This window comes from Mesoplodon mirus, assembly GCF_964341445.2.
Source record: "Mesoplodon mirus genome assembly, chromosome: 5".
Classification (NCBI taxonomy): domain Eukaryota; kingdom Metazoa; phylum Chordata; class Mammalia; order Artiodactyla; family Ziphiidae; genus Mesoplodon; species Mesoplodon mirus.
The window spans coordinates 143,258,176-143,271,392 of record NC_138980.1 but is presented as its reverse complement, the minus strand read 5'-3'; the positions used below and the strand labels follow the sequence as shown (position 1 = coordinate 143,271,392).

The 13,217-nt window shown below is 37.8% G+C and overlaps 1 protein-coding gene across 1 annotated transcript in view; it reads left to right on the top strand.

Annotated features, from left to right (window-relative positions):
- The window catches only part of NDUFS4 (NADH:ubiquinone oxidoreductase subunit S4), a 126,367-nt gene extending 113,431 nt beyond the window's left edge, over positions 1-12,936 (top strand). Inside the window, exon 5 of the mRNA XM_082623400.1 lies at positions 12,722-12,936. Coding sequence (XP_082479526.1) covers positions 12,722-12,825 — 104 coding nt within the window. The 3' untranslated portion in view covers positions 12,826-12,936. The remainder of the gene's footprint in view (positions 1-12,721) is intronic.
- The last annotated feature ends 281 nt before the right edge of the window (positions 12,937-13,217 follow it).

Here is a 13,217-nt window from a genome sequence, read left to right as displayed (position 1 = left end):
TGGCATATAGTTGCTTATAGTAATCTCTAATGATCCTTTGTAGTTCTGCAGTGTCAGTTGTTACTTCTCCTTTTTCATTTCTAATTTTGTTGATTTGAGTCTTCTTCCTTTTTTCCTTGATGAATCTGGCTAATGGTTTTTCAATTTTGTTTATTTTCTCAAAGGACCAGCTTTTAGTTTTATTGATCTTTGCTATTGTTTCCTTCATTTCTTTTTCATTTATTTCTGATCTGATCTTTATGATTTCTTTCCTTCTGCTAACTTTGGGGATTTTTTGTTCTTCTTTCTCTAATTGCTTTAGGTGTAAGGTTAGGATGTTTATTTGAGATGTTTCTTGTTTCTTGAGGTAGGATCGTATTGCTATAAAATTCCCTCTTAGAACTGCCATTGCTGCATCCCATAGGTTTTGGGTTATCATGTTTTCATTGTCATTTGTTTCTTGGTATTTTTTGATTTCCTCTTTGATTTCTTCAGTGATCTCTTGGTTATTTCGTAGTGTGTTGTTTAGCCTCCATGTGTTTGTATTTTTTACAGTTTTTTTCCTGTATTTGATATCAAGTCTCATAGTGTTGTAGTCGGAAAAGATACTTGATTTCAAGTTTCTTAAATTTACCAAGGCTTGATATGTGACCCAAGCTATGATCTATCCTGGAGAATGTTCCATAAGCACTTGAGAAGAAAGTGTATTCTGTTGGTTTTGGATGGAATGTCGTATAAATATCAGTTAAGTCCATCTTGTTTAATGTGTCATTTAAAGCTTGTGTTTCCTTATTTATTTTCATTTTGGATTATCTGTCCACTGGTGAAAGTGGGGTGTTACAGTCCCCTACTATTGTGTTACTGTCTATTTCCCCGTTTATGGCTGTTAGCATTTGCCTTATGTATTGAGGTGCTCCTATGTTGGGTGCATAAATATTTACATTTGTTATATCTTCTTTTGGGATTGATCCCTTGATCATTATGTAGTGTCCTTCTTAGCCTCTTGTAATAGTCTTTATTTTAAAGTCTACTTTGTCTGATATGAGAATTGCTGCTCCAGCTTTCTTTTGATTTCCATTTTCATTGAATATCTCTTTCCATCCCCTCACTTTCAGTCTGTATGGGTTCCTAGGTCTGAAGTGGGTCTCTTGTAGACAGCATATATACAGGTCTTGTTTTTGTATCCATTCAGCCAGTCTGTATCTTTTAGTTGGAGTATTTAATCCATTTACATTTCAGGTAATTATCCATATGTATGTTCCTATTACCATATTCTTAATTGTTTTGCGTGTTTTATTGTAGGTCTTTTCCTTCTGTTGTGTTTCCTGCCTAGAGAAGTTCCTTCAGCATTTGTTGTAGAGCTGGTTTGGTGGTGCTGAATTCTCTTAACTTTTGCTTATCTGTAAAGGTTTTAATTTCTCCATCGAATCTGAATAAGACCTTTGCTGGGTAGAGTAATCTTGGTTGTAGGTTTTTCCCTTTCATCACTTTAAATATGTCCTGCGACTCCCTTCTGGCTTGCAGAGTTTCTGCTGAAAAATCAGTTGTTAACCTTATGGGGATTCCATTGTATGTCATTTGTTGTTTTTCCCTTGCTGCTTTTAATATTTTTTCTTTGTATTTAATTTTTGATAGTTTGATTAATATGCGTCTTGACGTGTTTCTCCTTGGTTTTATACTGTATGGGACTCTCTGTGCTTCCTGGACTTGATTGGCTATTTCCTTTCCCATATTAGGGAAGTTTTCAACTATAATCTCTTCACATATTTTCTCAGTCCCTTTCTTTTTCTCTTCTTCTTCTGGGAACCCTACAATTCAAATGTTGGTGTGTTTACTGCTGTCCCAGAGGTCTCTGAGATTGTGTTCAATTCTTTTTTCTTTATTCTGCTCCCTGGCAGTTATTTCCACCATTTTATCTATCAGCTCACTTATCCATTCTTCTGACTCAGTTATTCTGTTATTGATTCCTTCTAGAGTATTCTTAATTTCCGTAATTGTGTTGTTCATCACTGTTTGTTTGCTCTTTAGTTCTTTTAAATCCTTGTTAAATGTTTCTTGTATTTTCTCCATTCTGTTTCTGAGATTTTGGATCATCTTTACTGTCATTACTCTGAATTCTTTTTCAAATAGGTTACCTATTTCATCTTCACTTATTATTTGGTCTTGGAGGTTTTTACCTTGCTCATTCGTCTCTAACATATTTTTTTTTTGTCATTTCTTTTTTGTTTGTTTGTTTTGATTGGTGGTGCTGTATTCTTCTCTTACTGGTTGTTTGGCCTGAGACATCCAGCACTGGAGTTTGCAGGTAGTTAGTTAGATAGATAGAGCTCATTCTTAGTGCTGAGATGAGGACCTCCAGGAGGCCTCACTCCGACTGATATTCCCTGGCGTCTGAGATTGTCTGTTAGTCCAGTGGTTTCGACTTGGAGCTCCCACCAAAGGAGCTCAAGCCCGACCTCCGGCCTGGGAACCAAGATCCCACAAGCTTCATGGCAAAATAAAAAAAAAACGGGAAGGAAGGAGGGAGGGAGGGAAGGAAACAAGGAGCAGTATAATATCAAAGAATAAAAAAGAAAATAAAATTAGAAAGATAAAAAATATATTAGGAAAAATAAAACTATAATTGAAACAACTGCAACAAGGTAAAATAAAACCACAGCAGAAAAAAGAAAACAACAAAAAAAGGGGGGGGCATGGGGAACAAGCCAAAAGGAGAGATCATTAACAAAGTATAAAGAATAAAATAAAATTAGAAAAATAAAAGATTAGGAAAAATAAAGATATAAAAGAATGGACAACAATGAATCAACAAGGTAAAACAGACCTCCAATCTAATAGAGAAAAAAGAAAAGAAAACATCCTTGTCTATGAGGGCAGAGCTTAGGCAGGGGGTGGTACTTAGGCAGGGGCAGGGTTTAGGGTGGGGCACGGCCTAGGCTCAGTACCCACATAGCTGGGAAAGGTCCCTTGGGCATGGCCTAGGTGGGCGATTTTTAAGCATGGGGCAAGGGCCTCTGCTTAGGACCTGTCGGGAAGGGGAGAGGCAGTAAGTGGAAAGGAAGGGCCTCTGGAGTGTGGAGTTCTGGAGTTAGGAGGTAAGGCCCTGGGTGAGGGCGTGTGGGTGGGGTTTACGCCCAGCGCATTGGAGGGGTTCTCCGAGTGTAGAGGTAGGGCCCTGGGTGGGGGTGTAGGGGTGGGCTTGGGCTCTGTGCAGCAGGAAGGAGGCTCTGAGGGCAGTGGATTAGGCCCAGGAACCCAACAGGCTTCCTGGTGCCTACCTACGTGGCCAGGGAAAGCACTGGCTGTGTTTCCTTCCGTTACTTCGCACCCCTTCCCCACCATCTCCCCCAGGGTCTCCCCTGTCGCCACTGGACCTCTAACTGTGGGTGGATCCCACTGGGTGTAGGAACTCCTTCTCTCCCCCAGCCACCACTCAAGGGTGCCGGTCCCAGAGGTCCGGCCTTTACTTTTGCACCGCCTTACCTCCCTCCCATTCCCTCAGGACCCAGGCAGCTGGAGGGGGGGTGCCTAGGTGGGCAGAGAATTCGGCCCAGGATCTCAACAGGTTCCTGGGGATCCAGGTGGGCAGGGGAAACCTGGCCACGCTCCCTTTTGATCCTCTGCCCTCCTAATGGTTCACCAATTTCCCCCTTCAGGCGTGGGATCTTTTTCCCTCCCCCAGCCGCTCCTCAGGGGTGCCAGTCCCATCCCCCCTCCACTTCTCCTCCCCCTTCACTCCCCACATCCTACCCAGTCGCTGGGGGTTTCTCCCGTCCCCTTAGATGACCGTGGTCCCCCACCGGTGCCTGGTAGGTGCCCTAGTTGTGAGGAGATGCAAATTCCGCTTCCTCCTAGTAAGCCATCTTCCGTGTGCATTCCTTACAGTCCAACTTATCCAAGTGGCAAAAATGAACGTGTCCATTAACAAACCAAAGATACAGCCTCCCTGTAGCATATAAAAGAAGCAAAAGTACCTAAATTAAAATTTTTGCTTAGTAACCAGTTGTTCAGTATTTTATTGTAGAAATTATCTAGGTATCTAATAAATATTCATTAATATCATTTAAGGTTGTAGGTTACCTAAAGATCCTGGAAATTAATTTTAAAGATGACATATTGCAAAATGTAATTAGTGTTGAAATAAAATTGTTAGAATAACTAATCATTATAGATAAACACAAATTTACATTTTGCAGGATTGTAAAACATTGAACAGAAGTAATGTTAGCTTATTTGATTAGAAAACTTGTATAAGTTTAGAAAGAACGTATTCAGGTAGAATAAAAATCTATGCTTGTGTTATATTTAACACTGATATATTAGAGAAAACATAGCTGTTTTTATTAAACAAAAATTAAATTTGCCGTTTGCCAAAATTTACCTATATTACTTGAATTTGAATTCTTAAATGTTAGGTCCTATAAGAATACTTTTTAAACCTAGCACATTCAAGGTATTAGAAATTCAGTTTCCTCATTTTAGGAATATTCCACTTATACAAGCACGTATTTTCTCTATACCCAGTCAGAACAGAGCCCCTTAAAGATATTTTATAATCTAATTCATTAATTCCATCTGGAGGTAGAAAAACATTAGCCACACACATAATGAGAAGTAAAGGCATTTCTAAATTAATAGGTTATGTAGACAGACACATAGTCACACAAAGAACTTATAATTTCAATTCTGAAATTTCAGCCATGGGCTAATAGTAAACATAGAATTTTAATATTCACTGGTCCACGCTAAAGAGCTGTTCTCTACTCAGTGATTACAACTTCTTCATTTATTTGACCTCAAATAGAAAGGACTAACAAACCAGACTTTGTCTTTTCTCATCTGAGAATGGATTTCTAAAGCCATCAATCCATTTTGTGTTTTTTAAATTAATTTTTAAAAATTTTATTATAATTTTTTAAAATTTATTTTTGGCTGCATTGGGTCTTTGTTGCTGTGTGCAGGCTTTCTCTAGTTGCAGTGAGCGGGGGCTACTCTTCGTTGTGGTGCGTGGGCTTCTCATTGTGGTGGCTTCTCTTGTTGCGGAGCATGGGCTCTAGGCACGCGGGCTTCAGTAGTTGCAGCACAAGGGCTCAGTAGTTGCCGTGCACGGGCTTAAGTTGCTCCACGGCATGTGGGATCTTCCCTGACCAGGGATCAAATCTGTGTCCCCTGCATTGGCAGGCAATTCTTAACCACTGAGCCACCAGGGAAGTCCCCATTAATCCATTTTAAGGGAATCATTAAATGATCAGACCTTAGAATCAGTTCCCCAAATTAGTAGAGAACAACATTGAAATTTGAAAAACGAGAATCAGCAAAGTTCTCTTTCTTTCAAAAGCCAAGAAAAGATATGCCTGAGCTTAAAATAAGGTACACAACTTCTGGTGAAGAAGTTTACTTGGTTTTCGTTGGTGAACCTATTGGGCATCTCAGTAGGACCTCCAAAATTGTTAAAAGAATAGCCTGAAAAAGATGAGATTATGATTTAATATAGATATAAGTGAACATGTGTTGAAGAATTTATTTTACTCATGAAATAAGGGAGCCAGGCAGACGTTATAACCAGTTCAAAGGAAAAGTCTGTACAGCACAAATTTATATAGAGTGAAAGAATGAGATGAATTGCAAATAGAGACAAAACTGGTTTTTGCAAGGCCTAGGGAGTCACCAGGCAGGACAGAATTTATATATCCATCAAGTACAGTTGATTCACATTATTCATGGTAGTTATGTTTTATAAAGTCACCACAAACACTAAATTAGTGAATACTGAAATATTGCTCCTAGGGAAAATGATTCCTGTGAGACTCTGATCACAAAATTTTGTCAGCCAGTCAATACACCATCTTGTTTTTATGTGTTTCTGTTTAAAAGTACCTTATTTAATGTATTTTGTCTCTTCATGAACATTGAACTCATGGCCAACAGCATTATACCTTATGCCTGAATGACGCTTATCTAACACAAGTTGGCACATCACAGCCTTCTTGCACTTAGAAACACTAAACAGCACTAAACCACTACCCTTGGGGGTCATTTTAAACAGTGAAATTACCAACAAGAAGCGCAAAAATGCAAAAAACGTGGCTGTGAATAGACTACAAAAAGGATACTTGTTTACAGTGTGAGAGCTGAAACAAGAAGGCAGAGCATTACCTCGTTTGATCTCAGCTGGAGCATGTGTGTTGGGTGACTCAAAATTTTCATTGCTCTGTGCATGTCATGAATGACCATGGGAAGCATCACAAGTATTCATTTTGGGTTTACAAATGAATTTGAGTGAGTAGGCGAATTTGAAAATACAGTATCTGAGAATAATGAAGATTATTTGTGCATACAACATTTGGAATTGCAAAGTAACTCAAAGAAGATTAACAGAGCTATGATCGTTGTTCTATAAACACTGCGTAGTCTCTACTGAAGCACCAAATTTTTTTTCTACATAATTCTTTCTTCCCAGTCCCCAGTCCCAGTACTGACTGTCTTGCGGCTAGGGAAATGTTCAGTTTGGCTGCTAAGGAGAAAGACAGACAGACAGACAGATGTGAGTTCCTTAGATTCCCTGTTGGAAGTCTGAAATAATTTTTCTCATAGAGATAGTGTTATACATGGTGGCTTAGTGAGGTTCTAGTGTATTTTGGGTTATATAGGATTCTGGAAATCTACAGGATTCTGGAGATCCCTACACACAGACCACACCCAGATCAATTATGTCAAAATCTGAGTGATTTTTTTTTTTGAGGTACACGGGCCTCTCACTGTTGTGGCCTCTCCCGTCGCGGAGCACAGGCTCCGGACGCGCAGGCTCAGAGGCCATGGCTCACGGGCCCAGCCGCTCCGCGGCATGTGGGATCTTCCCAGACCAGGGCACAAACCCGCGTCCCCTGCATCAGCAGGCAGACTCTCAACCACTGTGCCACCAGGGAAGCCCCTGAGTGATTTTTGAACATCTACCTTTGTTTTGTAGTTTCGTTCTCTAGACAAATGTGTTGTAAATTTCTAATGACTGATTTTCAAATGTACTTTTGGAACACAAACCAGTTTGTTTTGTGGCAAATTCTGAATAATGTGGCTCCAAAATAATAATACGGTATAGCAAATATATTATTTGAACAGATAAAATTTAAGGGAGCATTAACTATCATATCAAAGGTTTTTTTTTTTTTTGGTCTTGCAGCTGTGGCAGGTGTAGGGTGTTGCTAATCCATCTTATATAATTTTCATAGAAAGAATTGCTTTGCCAGTGCATCCAAAATACATTTCTCCTCTATAATATTTTCTAAAAGAAGATCTAAGATATTTTAAAATTATGCTGAACCTCTTCCTCTCCCCCAAAATATTAGATACGTGAGAATTTCAAATAGAGGTACTTTTTTGGGGGCCACATTACGCGGCATTCAGGATCTTATTTATTTCCCCGACTAGGGATCAAACCGGCGCTTCCTTCCAGTGGAAGCGCAGAGGCTTATCCACTGGACCACCAGGGAAGTCCCGAGGTACTTTTGAGCGCCTGTAAAGCTACTTTTCTTCCTTCTCCCCTTCCTTCCTTAAATTATATTTTAAGTTTATGCTTTGCTTTTACCTAGACGCATAGTATGGGTCCATGGCCTGGTGGGGAATCTTGAAACTTTCTAAGTATCAACATACCTCTCAAAGTCTTTGCTATTCTGATCCCATGCCTCTGTTAGCAGTGACTGCCAGGTATGTCAGTTTGTGCCAAATTATGTGATCGTTCTTACTTTGTACACAAATGGACAGTAGGAAAAATCATTAAATCGTTCACTTCCAAATATTATCAGAGTTTGCGATTAGGTTATTGGAGGAGAAAGACCTTTAACAGGACTTGAACCAAGGTTACTAGAGGTTAACATATTTCACAAGCAGTAAAAACACTGATGAATGTTTCTCTGTATTTCTGCATTACTGAACCATAAATAAAATGGTTCTGTAAATTTAAATGAATGGGATTTTCTTTTGTCTTATACATGGAATTCATAAATTATTGGGGTCTCGTTTCGTTCAGAGGCTTTTCTGTTTTTGTTTTTTGGTAGTATTTGAAAAGGTTACACCAGACATTCATATCTAGGAAGTAGAATATCCCAGCCACAATCTGGAGGTCAACAAAATAAATGGGCATATTTCTGAAAAAGAAATTGAGCATGGGATATCACAGATCACATTTTAAGTTTATTGGAGCATTTGCCAGAGGTATTTCTCTGATACTAGGGCTTAAAGTTCAAAATATCTTTGTGAAAGCATTCCAGTGTGTGAAACAGCAAAGGGAGTCAGCTTCTCATCATTTGGGTGCTGTTGGTTGGATTTGTGGCTAATCCATGCCATATGGCTGCTCTCCTCAGTGGGAAGTGACGGCAGCCCGAGGAGCTTTACCCCATCCCTGGGCAGCTGCCTTAGACTCAGTTGCTTTGATCTTCTTCTGTTGCACAGCTGGGAGGAGCAAGGGCTGGTTTTCAGAACAACCAGAACAACAGAACAATACATGAAACCACTGTCATAGACTACACCTTGATTTTATACCAGCATTCTTCAGAGAGTGCAAGCGTTTTCACTTTCATAATCTCATTCAAAAACTCAAGTTTGAGTTATTTCTTTAAAAAATTTTTTTCAGGTTGAAAAAAATTCCTGTGGAAATTTAAGCATTTCACAAATAAGATTCCATTCTTAAAGGTCTATGTTTTATTTCCCGCAGGTTATATTATCTTCTATCCTTCTAAGAACAAGTTTCAAATAGGAAGTAGAAAAGATGAGTACAATTCATGTAACATACTCATTAAGTACAAATGTTCAATGTCCTTTCAAGTGCTTTTACTCTTGTAGTTATCTTGTCTTTTTAGTTAAAGCTACAGCTTGCTCCAGTAGCCTTTGTATTGCTACAATATTACAAAAAATAATTTGGGAAAGATTGTGGTATGAAGTTTTTAGTGGGACCAGTAAATTTGTTCATCCAGGCACTGTAAGGTAAACACTTTGTAGAGGGATGCTTGGAAATGTGGTCAGATTCTTAACAGGGTTCCAGAAAAGGGCAAATTTTCATCGTAACGTCAGTCCTACATAGTAGAAAACTGCTGAAAAATCCAAAGGGAGATTTTACGTATACTCTGACTTGAGTTTCAGTCTCTATTGTGAATTGTCATTAGACTTCCTCATACCCTTCTTTGCTTTTACTTAATCAGAGAAACACAGTTGCTTGTATCGCTTTGGGAACAGAGTTTTCCGCAGAAAAATCACTGGTGGCTGTGATAAAGTGGAAAGTAATAGCATAGAGACGGATGCCGTTAGCAAACGCACGTTTCTTCCATGGGTGTTTCTGTTTGTTTCACAGGGTGTTTTGCCCATCCACATTCCAATCCCTATAATGATACTTCTATTTATTGTTGTTATCACTATCAACAGCAACTATAATCTGGCTCACAATTCCCAAGAGTCAGCTCACTCCTTAGTTACCAGGAGAAAACCCAAACCAGTTGTTCTTTTATGTGTACAAAACCCCAGTCTTCTCACATTGCAGTGACCCTGACAGCGTTTTCAGACTCCATGGACAGAACAGATAATAGAGCTATGTCTGCATTCTGATGCAGTAAAAAAAAAAAATTCTTTTTCTCCTTCGTGCTTGAAGGATTAACTGTAAATGGGAGTGATTATGAAGTATGTGTGTGTGGGTATAGTACCAATTACTAAATATTTCTAAGTGCTTTCTCATTTATTCTTCAGTTCCTCTTAGTGTCTTTATTGGGCTGGAGAGTGTGTGTAGGGAGGCAGAGGGGGAGGAAACGTACGTCGTCTCACCCATCATTTGGCAAGAAAAGATCACAGAGTCTTGGGTAACTTACCAGTAATCATTACAATAACCAGACATAGAATCCACACTAGAAACGATTTCCTTTCTTCACAACTATGGGGGGACATATGGAGGACGTAGCCTTACTTTCCAGGGATTCTTAAAACAGTCTTTTCAACTCATTTACAAAAATAAACAGAAAAAAAAAGTTAGGAAATCACACAGGTTGAAAGGAGATGGGGGAAATAGATAAAAATTGCAGTTACAGGGAAATGCCATTTTATTTTGAGGGGGTTGGGTGCATAGACTTAACCTGAATTAAAATCCAGGCTTTGCCACTTATTAGCCACGTGGCTTTAGGCTGCTTATGTTCTCTATTTTTCCTCATAATTAGATATAAAATCAGGGTATTTATAATGCCTACCTTATAAGCCAGGCAACCTATGAACTCAATTTTAAAACTCAGTGCAGGACCTAGAACACAGAATACCAGGCGCATTCCTGAATGGAGGTCTTTGTACTTGTGTTCTTTTTGCCTTCAAGCTCTCTTTCCAGACATCCACATGACTAACTCTCTGATGTCTTTGCTCAAATGTGATCTTCTCAGGGACGGAAGGTGCCCCTATCTGCCCTCTCTAAAATGTTTTCTCTTTAGTACTCATTAGTGTATAATATATATTTTTAATTGTACATTTTACTATATTAGCACGTAATATACTATGCATTTACTTATTAACTTCTCCTCCCCTACTGACTTGAAGAAGTTTGGGAATTTTTTGTTTACTGCTTTACCTCTGGTGTCTAAACAGTTCCTGACACAGAAAGAAGGCAATTGATAATATTTGTTAAATGTATAACAAATGCTCAGTAAATATTATTGTTATACCTGCTTTACTGAATTAAGGATTTTATAATTATCAGCACCACTTGCTGATTAATGTAGGAAATGCTTGAGAAGTTTATAATGTTAAAATTATGCTTAGTTCACAGTATTAATTTGCTTACCAAAACCGCTTTCTGTAGTTAGTAACTAGGCTAAATTATGCCTAACTAGATTCAAAGCATCATAAGTTCAAAATTAATGGGTTCCAATATGACAGATTTTATTCACATTAATACTTCATATAGAAGATAAGTTGCTAGGAAGTTGCAAATCAAACTTGAGGGAGAAATAATAGCTTTACGTTTATCAAGTGCTTACTATAAACCACAAGAAACAACAGAGTATAGTTAAGGCACAGGCTCCAGAATCAGACTGTGTTCAAATCGTGTTTCTGCCCTTTCCTAGCTGAGTGACCTTGTGCTAGTTACCTAACCATTCTGTGCCTCAGTTTCCTCAGTTATATAAAAGAACTAATATTAATTCATATAAAGGTTTTAGAAAAATACCTTTCTCATAGAACTTAATAAATGCCAGGAGTTTACATGAATTAGCTTGTTTAATCCTCATGACAACCTATAAAGTAGATACTATTCTTATGCTCTTTAGTAAATTTTTTGAAATTCAAACAACCACTTGTTAATATACCAGTATTTTGGGTTCTGTGAAAGTAAGATGTATTTTAAACCATTTGTTTCATTTGCATTCCTCCTCCATTTCCTTATAGCAGATGGGCTCTCTTTGAAGATAGTGTTCTAGCAGTGGACTTATTAATTATTTCCCCTTTTTGGGCACTGAAATAGGCATACTAGCAGTATACTTTGATGATTTGAGTTTCATAGGCTTCACTTTTATGGCAAAATTGAATTCTAAAAGGCTTGTTGAAACGTAAGCTTTGTGGTAGCAAATACGATACTCACCTAGAGGCACTAGAATTCATAACAACTCACAAGATCAAGAAGCTTACTTAATTAGACTACAGTATTCAGTTTGGACATTTTATATTTGACTGCATGATTCAGCCATGAATCAAATGTTTCAAGATGAGTTATTTGAAGAAAGTTCTAGAAGAGAATGACAAATTACAGAGATGGAAAATGGATCTAATGAAGAAAAGTGAGTTATATAGATAGGTTGCTTGGACTAGGGAATAAAAGTATGACTTACTTAATTATATTTTCAAGGAGGAGTGTGTTTTTATTTGGTTTTTCTCCATGTCTTAGAAGAACTGAACTATACTTAAAGCAGAAGATATAGACATATATGAATCTAGTTTTCAAAATTGTAAAACACTGAGAAGGGCTTTGGAGAGAAGGTATAAACTCTCAGAAGGGAATAGACAGTTTAGACCAGTGGTACTCAAATTTCTATGCATAAAAATCTCCTGGGATCAATTAAGTACAGATTCCCAGGTCCCCACAAGAGATTCTGATCCAATGGATCTCTGGTCAGGCCTAAGAATTTTCACTGTTATCAGATACTTCAATGGGATTCTAACGTAGACAGCCCTTAAAACAAATGTTGAAAAACGTTTTGAGTTTAATCAGCCTGTCAAACTCCAGGGAGCTCAACCAAGTAATATCTTATGGTCTCCTCTAACTCTGATTTATATAGATAGTTCTGTACATGTTTCTCTGTATCACTTCAAGTGAGCTCCAAACTGTTATAAAGGCACCAGCTCTTAGAAAGCAGTGAGATGGGTTATATTGTTCAGTGTTGCTCATTACAGCTAAAGAAATCACATATTAAACCACAAAGAGGAATGGAAATTTTTACATAATACATAACTAATGGATATTTGAACAAGTAATATTCAGCAAGGAGAAATTAAATCATGGCTTACACCTTTAAGATATGGTAAATCATCTTCAGGCAATACTTTAGACCCTCTTGTCACACAGGATTACAAGGGAACGCAATACTAAGTATTTAGAGTTCAAATGTGTTGACACATACTCGTGATAAATGAACATTAAATTTATGAAAGTTAGCCTCTGCTCGCTGTGTTCTTCAGGTATCCTCTTTAATTCTGTTCTTATGTGTTTATTTTTGTTTTTGTTTTCTAGGATGGAGCTATGATGTTGAAGAGAGAAGGGTTCCGAAACCAAAGTCAAAGTCTTATGGCGCGAACTTTTCTTGGAACAAAAGAACAAGAGTATCCACAAAATAGGTTGGCACGGATTATATCTCTGCTTGACTGTGAATAAAGTCAGCTGTTCAGTATTTATAGTCCGTGTATATTACACCTCAATCTCCTAATAAATTTGAACTTTAAACTACAGATACATTTTGTGGTGTAATTTTAAATGTTTTTTGATGTCTCAAATTAAACTTGTTATAATTTCCTTTATAGAGAGACTTTTTCAGGTGATCATACCTCTAGGAAATTTCGGCACTTAAAAATCTATTAAAAGGAATACTTGAAATCTGCAATATTGAAGTTTTATACTTGCTTTTTATGACCATTCTCAAGTTAATAATATTTATAAACTACCAGCCATCATTATCAAAATGCTGTCTTAGAAATTTTCCTTTTATCATAGGTAAAGAAATTCATGATTA